Raw genomic sequence first — 16,232 nt, 5'->3', positions numbered from 1 at the left:
AGATCATTCTGAGAGATGGAGAAGCCTATACATAGTCAAACAAAGGTCAGGGGGAACGTGGTGAGAGAGAGACGACAGCTAGTACCGCCATTATGGACGATTCCAACTGGGCGACCCTGAACATCCAGCATGACGTACAAGGAATGAAATCATAAAACGCCCACAATGGAAGCTTGAAATAACTAAATCCAGCAACCTGAGCGGAAGACCTCAAGATGGGCCTCACAGTTTACAACTAACTGAGACTTATTAAGACTCTAGTTTACAAGGCAGCGGAGCGTAGGAAACCTTAAAGAAAGCCTCTGGCATGTTGAAGTCAGTCTCCAAAAACACAATTCCCTGCCCCTTGAAGGGAAGTGGAAACCAGCTGTAAACACAACATTGACATATCATATATTTTAAGTTAATATAGTGAACGTGTCAGCAACGAGACGCAACGTAAGTATGTATTTAAGTTGCCATGAACTTATGCTCATATGACAAAGATCATAAAATACAGCAGAATAACAAAACAATGGACAACTGATGCAGCTGTGCACATGCCATCTTTAATGACTACGTCTCTGAGGCAGTTTCAAAGCTGTTTTACGGAAAACATCTGCCCTCTGTGGCCAAAATTGAGAAAACGTCACTGATGTGGGGCATAAAACAATGTGCTGAAATATGCTGTAAAGCATTATCACCAGTTTATCACGACGATCCTGTCAGGAATCCCTCCTCTCTCCCTCCCTCTCTCCCTCCCTCCCTCACTCACTTACTCACTCACTCCTTCACTTCCTTCCTCACTCACTCACTCACTCACTCACCCACTCCTTCCTCACTCACTTTCTCACTCACCCGTTCACTTCCTTTCTTCCTCACTCACTCACTCACTCACCCACTCCTTCACTTCCTTCCTTCCTCACTCACTCACTCACTCACTCACTCACTCACTCACTCACTCACTCACTCCCTCCCTCCCTCTGACCCTCACTCACTCACTCACCCACTACTTCACTTCCTTCCTCACTCACTCACTTCCTCACTCACCCACTCACTCCTTCACTTCCTTCCTCACTCACTCACTCACTCACTCACTTTCTCACTCACTCACCTACTCACTCCCTCCCTCCCTCCGTCCCTCACTCCCACTCACTCACTCACTCCTTCACTTCCTTCCTCCGTCACTCACTCACTCACTCACTCACTCACTCACTCACTCACTCACTCACTCACCCACTCCTTCCTCACTCACTCACTCACTCACTTTCTCACTCACTCACCCACTCCCCCCCTCCGTCCCTCACTCCCACTCACTCACTCACTCCTTCACTTCCTTCCTCACTCACTCCTTCACTTCCTTCCTCACTCACTCACTCACTCCCTCCCTCTGTCACTCCCTCCCTCACTCACTCACTCACTCCTTCACTTCCTTCCTCACTCATTCACTCACTCTCTCCCTCCCTCTCTCCCTCCCTCCCTCACTCACTCACTCACTCACTCACTCACTCACTCACTCACTCACTCACTCACTCACTCACTATTCCAACAAGGCCCATCTTCCCTCTGATAACCCCACCTGACTTGCTCCTCCCAGTAGCTCAGCTGCTTCCCATTTCCCTGATTACCTCAGTAGTTAACACTATATCACTTCCTCTAGTCATTTGCCAAATGTAGGCAGTACGCTAAGCTTTACAGCACTCACAAACCGCCTGATTTCTGGGACTCTGATTCCTCACCTCGTCCTTGCCTGGTTAGGATTTCCTTCCTGTTCTCTGCCTTTTTCCACGGCTAAAAATGTTGGACTTGCTCCTCATTGGTTGTCTCTTTGGGGTTTCGTCTTTTCTGTTCTGTGGCAGCCACAGTTACAGATCCATTATTTTGATGAAAAATATTGATCATACAGCTGCTTTAATGGTTTGAGCCCAAGATGAAAATCCTGAACTGCTGCTCTCTGACACTTTGTGGCGTATACGTTACCTCCAATGAATTTAGAGGCTGTGTTGCTTTTGGTTTCTGCCTCTTGGCCTCTCTGCTTCCCTTCTGTGTTGGCTTGTGATCTCCTGAAACGTATAAAGCATACAAGTGTTGAGCTTTGTGGCTGCTTTGCCTTCTGGTCTATTGAGCCATGAGAAACTTGTGATGGATATCATTTTAAATCTATTTGGTCTTTTTCCCCTTGAAAATGTTTTTTATTTACGTCAGTACAGTTGTAACTTTTGAAAGATGTATACAGCATGGTTACAACTTCACTGGAAGCAATTAGTCTTTTCCTTCACACTCACAACTTGGAGCTCAACTAGTTTATATTCAGATGTATCCCTCTTCTGACCTCTTTTCTTGTATTCTAGTATTCTACTTTGATTTGTGAAGTGATTCTGACGACAACACACTGATGAGAAGAGATGACTGTGTGTTTGTTAGTTTTGGACAGCTTTCCCATTCTTGATAAGATAATATGGAGCTCTGCATGCTGTAATTCGAACTTGAGGAATCCTCCTTCATAACGTCAGGGGGTAATTTGAGGTGATTGATTTTTCAGAATTGGTTGAGCTTTTGGCATCCAGTTTAGAGACCTGAGGTGAATTTCAGACCAACATCACAATCAACCCGCAATTCTTTAGCTATCATGTCAAAATATACAAAGAAAGCACCTTTTCTGAATGAATGCCACCAAAGATTAGACAAAAGGGTATTGAACCCATAGCAAAGTGACTGGTGAGTATAGGCACGTATGTATAGGAATAATTATTTAAATGTGCCCAGAATAAATGTTTATATAGGGACATTTCAGTTTGGAAGTTTCAACCCTTGTTTTGACACCTCGGTTCACCTCAGCCTTTAAAAATAAAAAAAGGATTCTCTCCTTTACAATATCACGTAAGAGGATTTCATAATGGAAATGTCTTCACAAAAAGGTCAGGAGAGTTTATTTAATGCAGCAACAGGAATCTGCATGGTGTTTTATTATTATCATTTGTTATGCATGGTAAATTAAGCAGCAGTTTGGTTGGAGCACTTATGTCTGTTGTGCTCTGCATATACTCTCTCTCTCTCTCTCTCTCTCTCTCAGCTCTGCCACACCGACCAGCTAGATCATAGCTCCTGTTCAGTCAGTTTGTGTTTTAACCAGTGGCAGTTGGTGAAAATATGTTTTGGTAGGGCCATTCAATCAATTTCAGCAAACATCCAAGTATGATTCAATGCAAAAAAAGTATCAAAACACCCATTTCTACTTTGTAGTTAAATATTGAACATTTATTCCAACACTGACATGATAAGAAGATCTTATTCATACAATTCAGTATATTAATATACTATATATATATATATATATATATATATATATATATATAATAGAACATGTTTTTATATTAGGATGCCCCTATGAACCTTGTTAGGGTTAAAGTGTGCCTGTTTTTATCCACCTCCTCATTGTGTTTCTTCACCTCAATCCTGTGTCCGTCGTCCAGCTGGTAGCGACGTTCACTTTGCTCAATATGGCTGCTTGACGGAGTTATCATGTGTGTCCTGGTGTGTCATGTTTTCTTAATTCTTCCGTGCTTCATGTCCCTTACTCCTGTAACTGTCCATGCTGGATCTGTCCCCATTGATTTTTTTCGGGTTGGGTCTTCTTGGAAGAGAAATGCTCGTGCTCGCGCTCGCCATTGTCATCTCGTTAAAAAAAGGGCACCTGACGAGAACGCGCCTCTTTTGGGCCAGATGACTTTGGCCCAAAGCTGAATCTATTTTAGGACGCTGATATATGCTATTTTACAAATATTACTGAGTATATTCCATATCTCCAAAACACAAATATTGACAATTTGTATATTTTATGAATATAATTAATATTATTATTATCATTTTTGTATACTTTTCTTTTTGTGGCTCAATGTGGGTGGCGCCAGGCCCCGTGGCCCTCTATTGGCCTGCCACCACTGGTTTTAACCCTCTTTTTGTATATTAGCTTGTTGCCTCAGCCTGTTTCTTGTCTCCCAGTAGCCCCATCTGCTCTGCTCTGGTTCGTGTGTATCCTGTTGGCCTTGTCTACACTCCAGATTCCCTTTGGACCAGCTTGGCTTTGTTTCCCTCTGTGGAGGTCTGGCTCTGCGAGACAAATCTTGACATGAAAAGACTTAAAAGCCTTTTAATGGGCAGAACACATGGCATGAAGTGCATTTGAATGAGCATTACTTTTCGTACCACTCAAAGACACTGGAACAAATTCCACTTGTTTTTGGTCACTTTTTTTAATACTTAACGTTTGCCTTTATAGACATTATTCGACAACGAGGCACATTTACATCTTTTGTGCATTTTATACCATTTTTTTTTCTTCCAGAAAGTACTTTAAGCTTTAGTACTGCATGTGTTTGCTCTTAGTACAAACTAAATAAAAAAGGTAAGAAAAAGCATCTGAAATTCAGCTTGTTGTGGATTCACACATTTAATAATTAATAAGACCGCGTTGTACAAACACTCCCGTTTATTACAGGCTGAAAAGAAATAGGCGGGCATAGTATAATGGAGTAAAATGTATCTGCATCAACATCTGCTTTGTGCAAACTGAGCTTAAATATAAATCCCAGAAATTAATTTCTATTCTGTTTCATGGATTGGAGGTCCATTCATACATTGTCATATTCATGTAATGTGTTTATGTAACTTTGTAAATGCTGTTCATTCTGTACACATGACATATATTGCTTCTGTCCATCCGGGGAGAGGGATCCTCCTCTGTTGCTCTCCTGAAGGTTTCTTCCCTTTTTTCCCTGTGAAAGGTTATTTTTGGGGAGTTTTTCCTGATTTGATGTGAGGTCCTGGGACAGGGATGTCGTATGTGTACAGATTGTAAAGCCCTCTGAGGCAAATTTGTAATTTGTGATATTGGGCTATATAAAATAAACTGAATTGAATTTTATACACGATGCAACATCTTTACTTCGATCTTTGTTCGACACATGGCGACTTGTGTGTGTGTGCATCTGAGCAGTTAATTAGAAACACATGGGAGCACATACATAAAATAAAACATGAATGTTTGGCATGCAGAGCACCAGCAATTCAACCTTGAATGTAAAAAACACTTGTTGGATGTGGACAGTTTTAAGCACTATTAATTACTGTGTTGACTTGTGTAAATGGTGGGGAAAACAACTGAGACACCGCTCTGAATAATACAGTTCAACAGCATCTAAACTACATTCTCCAAAAGTATCATACAGTTGAAACAACACCTCTGCACTTTAAACAAAGTACTTCTTGAAGATAAACTTTATTGCAGAACTGTGGTTTTAGACTGCATGTATAACCTGATATATGTTACTAAGTGTATATTAAAAAATAATTTAACAGGACCCTGTTAATATGTTCTATTGTTTTTAAGTAAAAGTATTTACTGATAAGACTTCTGTAATTTGATCTAAATTGAATGCAGGGATTTTACTTGTGAATGAGTATTTTAGGCTTATGCTGGTAATTATGTGTGGTTCATTTGGCAGGAAAAGGTTAATTGATCTGTAAGTAATTGATGTAATCTTTATGGACGACATGCAGCTGGAGCACGGAGATAAAAACTATCTTTGAAAGCAGAAAACAGATGATAAAAGAAACGGAATGTCTTTAGGACCAGGAATATTGGTGGCTCACCCATAGGGGGGGGGGGGGGGGGGGGGGGGGGGGAGAGATAGAGAGAGAGAGAGGTGGGTGGGGGTTTGTGGTCACTGGGAGCTGCAGCAGCATCAGCATCACCAGAATGAGTAACGGTGCGCAACTTGGAGAAACAACTACTCTGTCGGGAGGAGCGCGTGTGTGTGCACGTTCACTGTGTGCTTCACGAGCCTGTTTGTGAACGTATTCATGAGGACGTAAAGGTGCCATAAACTGTACGGACTCGGACTTTCTGTGGACCGGCCGAAAACGGGAGCCATGGATTATATTAGAAACTACTGTCTATCCTTCTTCATTTTGATAGGTAAGTAGGCTAGCCACCGTAATTCACTTTTGCCTCAATTAACGGTTGAGTTTTTATAAAGGAAGAATAAATGTTTACCGTTTCCATAGGATGTCCTTTATTAGCAACTTTATTGTTTCTTAATGACTCAATTAACCAATTTTACAACAATATGCAGGTTTGTATTGAAATGTAGAGCACATTTTCAATATTTTCAGAAATGTATTAGCCTTTCAGTTTTCCGTCGATAGTCTAATGCTTACATTAGGAGTTGGATGTGGAGATGCGCTAGGTGGCGCTAATTCTCCAACTGTAATTATACAACTGCAGAAGAAGATGTGTTGGAGAAAGCGCCAGTCAAATCTTGAATGGTGAAAAAATGCAGAATTGTGGCGTTCATGTTTGTTTCATATTATAATTTGAGGGAGCAACTCAGAGTGAATCCTCACACGTTTTATTTGTAATTCTTTATTCAACAATTGCACATGTCCAATTTTATAAATTAAATGGCCAAATAAATGTAAATACATGTAAACTAACATGCCAGTCTGTTAAAGGTCTCCTTATCCCTCCGCATAAATATACTGCCGGCATTCTTCATCTCTTCAGTACAATCACGGTCACTTATCGATAACAGTTTCCAAACTCAGCCAAGTATTACAACTTTTTGGAGATTATTTTCTTTTTTTCTAGAATTTGCGGGGTTTCTTCTCACATGTTGTAATCCCTAATTGAAAATGCGCAAACACAACTGGAACGTGGCAAATTAATTAGGCCAGCTGCTGTTCTGCTGCGCACCCGCCGCTGCGCCATGTCGCTCCAGTGGAAAGGTGTCACCAGTTGTCCGTAATAGCCTGCCTGTGAGTATACAGCCTCTCTCTCTCTCTCTCTCTCTCTCTCTCTCTCTCTCTCTCTCTCTCTCTCTCTCTCTCTCTCTTTCTCTCTCTTTCTCTCTCTTTCTCTCTCTTTCTCCACACTTCCACTTTGAAAAGGCACACTTGGGGGAATTTGATTTACATTAATTTACACTGCAGCACGACTACAAGACTTGGCAAGAAACCGTCTCTGCAACTGCTCTCATAACAGTTAGTGGGTTTTTAGGTGTTCGCATAGAAACAAATTAATAGAGCAACCTTTCTCTTCAAAAGTTAAGGTAGCAGTGAGGCAGGTTAATGTTCAGATGTAATTTTGTCAACTTTTCCGTCATAGCTCCCTACTGGAAAAAGACACACACATATAAATAAACACTTTAAAAAGATATATATTTTTTCAGGTTCTTTGAAAACGGCCATCAACCCAAATTACATTGTTTACCGAAAGAAAATATCTATTTATGCTACTTGCTTATCAGATCCTACGCTTAATGTCATGAATGAAGACATGTGTGTACGACCAGCAGAAGCAGGTCGTTGTGGGCAAAGAAATGATTATGATTATGAGTTCACTTGGCTTCACCAGAGCTGGCTTATTATTATCACTGTGTCTTCATCTTGCTTTAAATGTTCCCACGGAGCACATCAGTTACACCTCACGGACAGTTTTGGATCACCTGCTTATCAATTGCACTCTTTTGCTGAATATTATTGCATGCCAGAGGCTTTTTCCCAATAAAGTCGCAGTGAATTCCTTTCCTTATTTAACATATCTTCAGCAACACTACCTTTCATTTTGCAGAAGCCAGAGGAGGAGTGTGTCTCTTGGCTTCTGCTCTCTTTGGCTTCAGCAGCCACAGGCTGCACCAGTTAAGTGGCTCTTACTGCAGTAAATCCCAGTGACAGGAGAAAACTTTAGGTTACTTGCGCAACCCCGGTTCTCAGAGTGGCATGAGTGAGTGCCTCACATTGTGAACGCCTATGGCGTGACTTCATTAGAAGCTCCTGTTGCATTCTGTCAGCCTGAATTGGCTGAAACGGAGTGCATCAGGATCAAGGGGCGGTTTCAGGCCCACCCTTATAAAAGGGCTTGACACTACGTTGCCAGCCATTCCAATAGCTCACATCTTTTCTGTAGGTTGGGCTGCCTGGGCCTTCAGAAAGGGATTGGTGGGAAGTGTTTTCCATCAGGACTCCACTGGGGTCATGTTATGTAAACTATGGCTCTCCTTTCCCTCAAGTTCAAGCATGGAGCTCCCTGCTATAGAATGCTTCATCCGAGACACATCACACAAAACTAGTGATTGTCCCAGCCTGATATGTTATTTCTGCATGCCGTGTTATACCGCTGGAGTATTGCTACTCTGTGAGTTTAGAGTTTAGCTACAGTGCAGGATCCTGACCCGGGAATTGAAATGCTTATTGTTGTTTATTCTGTAATTATAGAAATTACAATAATGGTCCACATTACAATTGATCAATAATTAAGATTACGATTATTACTCTCTGGACTGCAGCATTCCACTGAAGGGTCCCGTGAAGTTAGTACTCTCTTTGCATGGTGAAGAAAAATACATAAATGTATGTATACATTCGGCGGCCTGATGTTGTACAGTAGAAACACTGGAGGTATTGATGCAGTTACAGACCGTTCACTGTTACCTTCTCCCCTCCAAACAGCTTTGCCAAATACCAAGTGGCATCCTTCAAAACAGTACAGAAATGTGCAACTGTGCCATTAGTTATTAAGAGAAAGTGTTAATTTTCACATTGACAATTTACATGCAGCCGTGCATGCTCCGATTAATGTAACCGGTGGCGGACTTCTTCACCTGTGCGAACGGAGCCTCCCGCTTTCATTCCTGCATCCACCTTCTTGAAAATCGTCGGCGTTGCGATATTTGCACATATACAAAAACCTGCTGAAAGCTATGTTTTTCATAATGTTTTTATTTTTTTTTACTCTTTCCTTCCGACCACCAATATGGGCTTTTCTGTTCTGCACGCCTCTCTACCCCAGCCTTGCAAACTGTTGGCTAGTTGGTTTGTGAACTATATAACTATGGTCTGTACTATATAACTATGGTCTGTTTACGCACAGAGCTGGCCGTAAACAGGAAGGAGGCCGCGAGTCGCAAACTGCATTGAATACCACAACTGAGATGCATATTCTGAATGCGCTGTATGCTGTCCAAAGAAATGCTGTACACATTCAGAATAAGGTGTCATTTGGAATATCTGAATGAACGCTGTTTACATGACCCGTCAATGACTCGTGCCTTTATTTCTTCCAATTTGCCCAGAAGCCTCTACTAATTTTCAAAAGAATGATGATTGGAAATAGCTCTTTTATTCAATCCCTCCATGACATTTTGTTTGTGCTATGTACCCTTTCAGTTTGCACCCCTGTTTTCTGTCGGTAACAAAAAGCAGACAAATTACATTTTTTGTTTTCAGTTGAGGCTTTTTCACTGACTTTAGCTGTTAGTGTTATTGAAGATATTGTCTGACAACACAGACTTACTTAAATAGATTTGGTGTTACTTCAGTACTCAACTACTAATTCATACTGAAACCAGCAAGGCTCTTATGACTGTAGAGGTATGACGGAAATGAAAATGTGCACTTGAGAAGTAAATATCACACTGGCGTCGGTAATTGACGATGTTTTTGTTTTGATTGTTGATTGAACATCAGTGACTCTCAAACATCTGTGTTTATTATTCACCACTCGGTGCCCACAGATAGATGCAATTTTTTGGGATGGACTCAAGCTTTGGAGGCAGTTTTTTCTTCTTCTTCTTTAAACCCCCTTTGTGTTGATTGTTTCCACCTTCTGAGCCAGCAATGGTCAGTAACAAAAAGTCAGTCACAAAGTTGCTGGATGAGAGTCCCATGTCAGTTGCTCAAGTGTCGTTGGAGTGTAATTGTCAGTATCCACATTCTGCAAAAAGAAAGAGAGACAGACGATCAAAGCTGTGCTTCAGGGGCCTCACTCTGCGGCCTGAATAACACAGATGAGCAATCAGCTGTGCGTCTCTCAGGTTCAAGGTCAGTGCTTACGTTGTAAATCAGGAGGCGCCGAAGCACAGAGAGACTGCTGATCCGGTGGATCGGGGGTTGAAAAAAGTAACGGAAAGCATTGAAACAACAGTGCTGGCGCACAAACAATAGCGTGCTGCTGAGCTGAAAGTAAGAATTACACAATAACTGGACATGAGGACAGGAAACGCTGGGATGAGGACAGGAAACGCTGGGCGCAGACAGAAGTGTGTGTGCACTGTTCACACACGTAAAAGCTCATGACACATTTCGTTAGAAAAAGGGAGCGGAGGAGCACTGAGAGCATATGCCGCAGGTTAAGATACATAAAAAAATAGGCAAACAAGGGATTTACCACTAACTTCCATGGGAAATAAAAGAACCACAGAACAGATAACATTTGATAGTGAGATAGGTGGTGCTGAATCCAATCAAATAGGGGTCAGTCCCAATCTGGGAAAGTCCCTGAGCACGTTCTAACAGGATCTGATGCAAATTGAGTCCAGCTCAAGGCAACCATGGATAGAGCCAGTCAAATCATCTGTTCCCTTGATCTTGTCATCAAAAACAACAGAGATATAAAGAAGAAAGGATAAAAAGAAACGTGGTCAGGGAGCATCATGTAGAGATAAAACCTGAAGCTGACTTTTGGCAAGAGTGAGATGTTAGACTTGGCATGAAATGTTGCAGCTGCACCTTTTTCCCAAAAGAAACTGAAGCCATGCAAAACAGAAACGGTATAATGCTTTCATTGATTCTGCTCTGAGTAACGGGTTTAACGATTTAGGGCGTCTATATGACTATATGGCATCACAACTGTATCTTCTCTATTTTGTCTATTTTATGACCATCAAAAGTAAATACTCGTGGGGTCGGTTGAATGTTTTTTTAATATTGTAGCTGTCTGAGCAGGGCCAATCACACAGACAAAAATCCTGTTGTTGACTCTCGAAAGAGACGTTGAAAAATCATCTTCCCCCTAAAGCACCATAGATTTAATAAGCTCCAGATAAAGAGTTGACCACTATTATGTGATAAATAGTGTCAACTGTAACAAGATGACTTAGTAGAATAATAATACAGTCACACTGCAGTTATGTGCAAAACAATGTTTTGGTGGTAGAATTATATTATGTTAAAGCTCAGATTGTGTCAGTTCTTCAAATCTGGGTTTTCAACATGTGAAATTAAACTTTATTGTTAAACCTTATTAAGAAAAGACAGGCAATGTTTCCACTGATTTATTCAACAACAAACGCTGAAAGAATCTGTGTCTTCGAGGAGGAGAAATAACACTGGAAGTTTATTTTTAATTAAAGGGCAGTCATTATGTGAGAACATTTTACAGATACTAAAAGACACCCTTGATCGATGTTGTTGATGAACAAAAACAAAAATAAGCAGCTATTTTGACAATCTGCCAATACGTTCTGTCTTTTTTCAAGCAAAAATAAATAACAAATTGGGCAGATTTTTGGTCAGACGAAACAAGCATCACCTCAAGCTCTTTTAGCTCTATTAGCTCTTTTTTAAAAATAGTTTTGACATTTATTACTAAACAATAAATCGTCAGATTTAGTAATATTGAAAATAATTGTTGCAGGAGCTGCTAGTGATTTGCGAATCAGATATTTGTAATACCCTCTCCCACCTGACCGAGTATGAGAGCCAAAAATATGAGTTAATCAACCACTCAAACCTGACCTGCAAACCGCCAACTTAATGCATTATAGCATGTATTATGCAAGCGTGACAGAGAGAGGGCAAGAGAGGGTGGACTGGAAGTTATTGACAACTTACTTAAACAATTTAAATGCTGCTTTGTAACTATTTGACCCTCCCACCCAAACCTGTGATATTTTCTGCCTAAACTTACCCGAAACCCCAAATGTTGTCGGTTGTGGCTTGACCCGCACATCCCCAGTAGCTGCAGTCTTAATTGTAATTTATTAGCAAATGCTAAAATGTATGCAGCTGTCCTCCACGATATATCTTTCTTTACATTAAACAGACTTGATGAAGTTTGGTTTTAGAAATGTAAACGCTTCACATGCCACAAACTCCCATCTGGTGAAAAATAACTTTATAGTAACTTGATAAGCGTTGAATGAAAACAGGCAGCTGTCAGAGGAAGCAGGAGGAGGAAAAAGAACAACAGTATCCATGTTATGGACTCAAAGTCACATCTTAATTCATCACAAGACTTTTATGTTTTGCTGCACTGTGGTCAATTAGATTACCGGGTCCACTTTCTCACAGCGGCGACTTGTGGCTAAAAACCATAACTCTGAATTTAATTTGAAGTCTGTGGTGGATAATAAACATGCAACCGCTCAAACTGCGACAAACCAGGCTGCTATAATTCTTTGCATCTGTCGATCAAGGACTTCATAAACATTGACTGTTCTGGTGGTGATCATACAGCACATTTTTGCTCAAGCAGGCAAACAACATTTTATTTTATAGTTTTTTTTCCAGGAAGTATTTGTGTTTTAAATTTTCATTATATTGCTTGAAACACTACTTTAGCACACTGTCAACAAGAATCAGTCTTAAATAAATGCCCGCTGGCCAGTGATTTAAGTCCATAAAGGCACAGTGAGTGAGTCATATGGGAGACGGCACTGGCTCTGCTTAGTCACACTGATGTTCTGGCCGGATTTATGCGTCAATGCTGAACTAAAAGGCAGATTACAAGTGTTTGCACACTTTTCAGACACACTGCTGCTAGATCTCTGGGAAGGAAGGCCGGACACCAGCGCGTTCAGACTGAGTAGGAGTTAGACTTTGTGGTTAGAGATGAAAAGGACCACTTCATTCTCCTCCGTTTCCCACCTCCTAAGGATGTTAACCAGACAGATGTCAGGGCGACCACAGTGCCGACCCTGTTAGCTGGTAAAGTTAATGAGGTGGCTCGTGCTATGAGCACAGTGTTAATTAGTACATTATTAGAGCTTTGAGTAATGCACGTACATTTTTAAATGTGTATAGACTTGTTTTGTCAGTTAAATAAACGCAAGTCTACATTTACAGTGTCTGGAGAATTTGAAGCCTTGGAGAACATATAACGTTACAAATATTTATCATATTACCTTTTTAGTTGCTCCACAATGTTCACAGACTAGTTGCTAACTTTACCTGAATGTCATTTGATACTTGTCAGGTAGAGCCTTGTTTTTTGTTTTTTTAACAATCTAGAATGTTTGGGAGTGAGTTGTCTTGTTTTAGAGACATCGGCCGTAGACTGAAGTCTCATTCAAGACTCAACATAATCTACAGACCTTTTCATTCTGTTGTTATTATTGCCTTGCTTTTGCTGCTTTGTCTGTCAAAGCACTTTGTAAACTCTGTTTTTAAAGGTGCTGTATAAATAAAGTTATTATTATTATTATTATGAGCAGTTTCATGTAGGAACTAAATAGTAAAAAAGTGACCCATATTCCCATTTTAATCAAAAGAAGGCAGACATCTCTACGGTTTATAACTGATATCAGAGACAAGCAAGCTGTTTCCAGTCTTTGTGCTAAACTTAGTTAGTCTGCTTCTATTTATCATAGAGACATAGAAGTGCTATTAATCTTCTCATTTAATTCTTAGCAAGTGAAAAAGCGTATTTCTTAAAAATCTTAATTGTTCCTTTAAGGTTTGATTTTATCTTCTCTATATTGCTTTTTTGAGCTTTCATTAGGTAATGTTATTTCCACTAATGGTCAAGCCAGACAACGTGCAATGTCCTTCTTTGTTTTATTGATTCCCATGAGGAAAACCTTTTAAGTGGTTGGAAAAACCCAACCATCTTCAAGTGAGGACAGTCATTCTATGGCTGTTTCCAAGAAGATGATTTAAAATGTACTGTGTCAAACCCAGAATTGGTCTCTATTGTTGTTTACTAGAGATATGTTGAGTCTGAAATGAACTGTCTATCAATATGAAAGTGATGCCAGATACCAGTCTTGATTATAGTTTGAATTAGTCTTGTTTGTCATTTGCTTTGGATTGTGGACTGGTCATTTAACTGGACCAATGGGAGAATGTATAAATGTATGGACGGTGACAGTTTCTTGTAACTCTACTGAAGTAGTAAAGGTTTGACCCTCCACAGCTTGACATTTACAAAGACTGTTGGGACTGTAATACACATCAAGCATCAACATCAAGCTTTTAGTCTCATCAAAATCACATTCATGTCAGCTACCTTGTCCCAAGTCACCTTGGATTAAAATGCTTATTGGCTTTATGTGTATGCTGCATTTCATCTTCATATAACTCACTGTTTGTCAGAGAAAACAGACGTGGTGTGTCTGGGTATCTTTGCTGATAAAGGACCCTCTTAGAAGAAGCTGAATACCGGTGCAATATATCAGCTAATTGAAGCCAAGCTGCAACCAATTACATTATAAATTGAGTTAAATTGAGTCTTTTGGAAATACCGATGCCTGACTTACTGCACATGAATGGGTCTTCAGAAGTGTTTCTGGATGCAGACACAGATGGGTCTCAGTAAAGATGTGCATATTTTGTCGTGGACATAAACTAGACTCTTCGTCTAGTTATCATCTAATGTCCGATATAATAGAGCTTCTTCTCGAGCAGGAAATGAAGATCATTTTACCGAGACACAGAGCTGAAGACTGAATGGATATGAAGAAGTATCTTTAGTTTCCTTTCGCGCAACCACAAAAGAACGGCCAGTCTGCTCAGCGACTCGACTTGATAACTGAAAGGACAGAGTGGTTTAGTGTGAAGTGTCCATTTGTGAAGATACATCCATTGCTTTTTTTCATTTCAAGTACCTAATAATGACCCATACCTATATTTGTGAAGTTTTAACATTTTAGTTTTTCCCACTGGCTGTTTTTTATTCTTGGCTGTCATGTTACGAAAGCCTCTTACTGAAAAACATGCACTCATTATTCCCATCTAAAAATCTACTTTAGGTCATACAAAGATAGTGTGAGAACAGTGTTTTGAAATGTCCAGAAATAATTTTTATTTTCCCTGTAATAACTGTTTTTCTTCAGCTTTAATCACCAATTTACTTCATAACCTTTTTCTGGATTTAAGTTCTGAGTAAGATCGAGGCAACAGAATCTTGCCACTTGTTCAACAGGTTTTATAGTTGGTGCATGCTTTGAGATATTCTTACAGACTTTTAAAAAATGAAAAGAATATGATTAATTATAAATAATGTAACTACACAACAGTATATTGAATAGTTAAAATAGCTGGACCTTTGCAACATTACAATGTTGCTTACTCTGAGTGGGGTCATTTTGCACAAGGACTACTTTGACTTTTCAGAATCAGAATCAGAAACTTTTAATAGCCAAGTAGGTTTACATCTACAAGGAACTTAACGTGGTGCAACATAGGACATCAGACATAACAGTAGACAACAAATAAACAATCAACAAAGTGTAGACAAGACATAGAATAAAATGTAAAATGTACAGTGTAAGATAAATTGCAATTATAAAGTGTATGGTTTAAGTTAAAGAGTTTTGATACTCTAAATACATTTTGCAGCTGATCTTGAGTAATATGTTGAATGCAGGAATTTGTAACTTGTAATTAAGTAATTGTATCCTGTGGTATTCCTACTTTTACTTTACAATATTTCAAGACCTCCTCCACCACTGCAACTAACGTTGTATGTTATTGATGGAAGGAGACAAAGCATGTGACTTGGGAACGGTTTGGAAGATGCTGTAAGAAAGATCACACAAAGAAAACATTAATTTGTTGTTTTGAAAAGCAATGACCCATCACATATTATGTAGTTTCTTTAGAAGGGGAGCACGACTAGTGTCCTAACAGAAAGCTAATCTGTTTGCATGTTTACAACTTACCACTATTGGCTGTGTCATTGAGCTGCTCCCTGTTATTAACTGATGAGTATAATTAAGGTTATAATGTCATAATTTAGTTTGGCTTGCTAAGTCTTTGATTAATTTGTTTCTTTATTTATCAATATTTTTACGTGAGAAACCTTTAGCATGGACACATTTGAATCCGATTTTGACTTAATTGCATCAAAGTGAAAGAAGAGAACATGAACGTTCATCTTTTCCATTCCACTCCTTCATTGGGGACAGTTGTGGTATGGCCTCTCCGTGCCCAACGTAGTGGTGTTATTACAAGCTTTCCAGTCTGGAGTTCTTTTTGATGTAACTGTTCAGAGAATGCAATCTAATTCTCGTTTTATAAAAAAAAAAAAAATGATGGGCTTTGCTTAACTGTATAACAGAGTATGTGAGGTGAGGCAAGTTTGAGTAGAAACACACTGGTGGTCTGAAGGTTCAATATAAATGCCAGATGATGACATAACTGAACATGACGCAGAAGTCGTATCAAATGTCAGTACTAAAGAAGGTTGTCAGCAA

General features: G+C 39.8%; 1 protein-coding gene across 1 annotated transcript in view; it reads left to right on the top strand.

The window, feature by feature from the left end:
* Positions 1–16,182: 16,182 nt before the first annotated feature.
* ltk (leukocyte receptor tyrosine kinase) overlaps positions 16,183–16,232 on the top strand; it is a 38,526-nt gene continuing 38,476 nt past the window's right edge. Inside the window, exon 1 of the mRNA XM_034563517.1 lies at positions 16,183–16,205. Coding sequence (XP_034419408.1) covers positions 16,183–16,205 — 23 coding nt within the window. The remainder of the gene's footprint in view (positions 16,206–16,232) is intronic.

The sequence above is a fragment of the Cyclopterus lumpus genome, chromosome 22 (genome assembly GCF_009769545.1).
Source record: "Cyclopterus lumpus isolate fCycLum1 chromosome 22, fCycLum1.pri, whole genome shotgun sequence".
NCBI lineage: Eukaryota > Metazoa > Chordata > Actinopteri > Perciformes > Cyclopteridae > Cyclopterus > Cyclopterus lumpus.
This window is presented reverse-complemented; position numbering and strand designations above follow the sequence as displayed.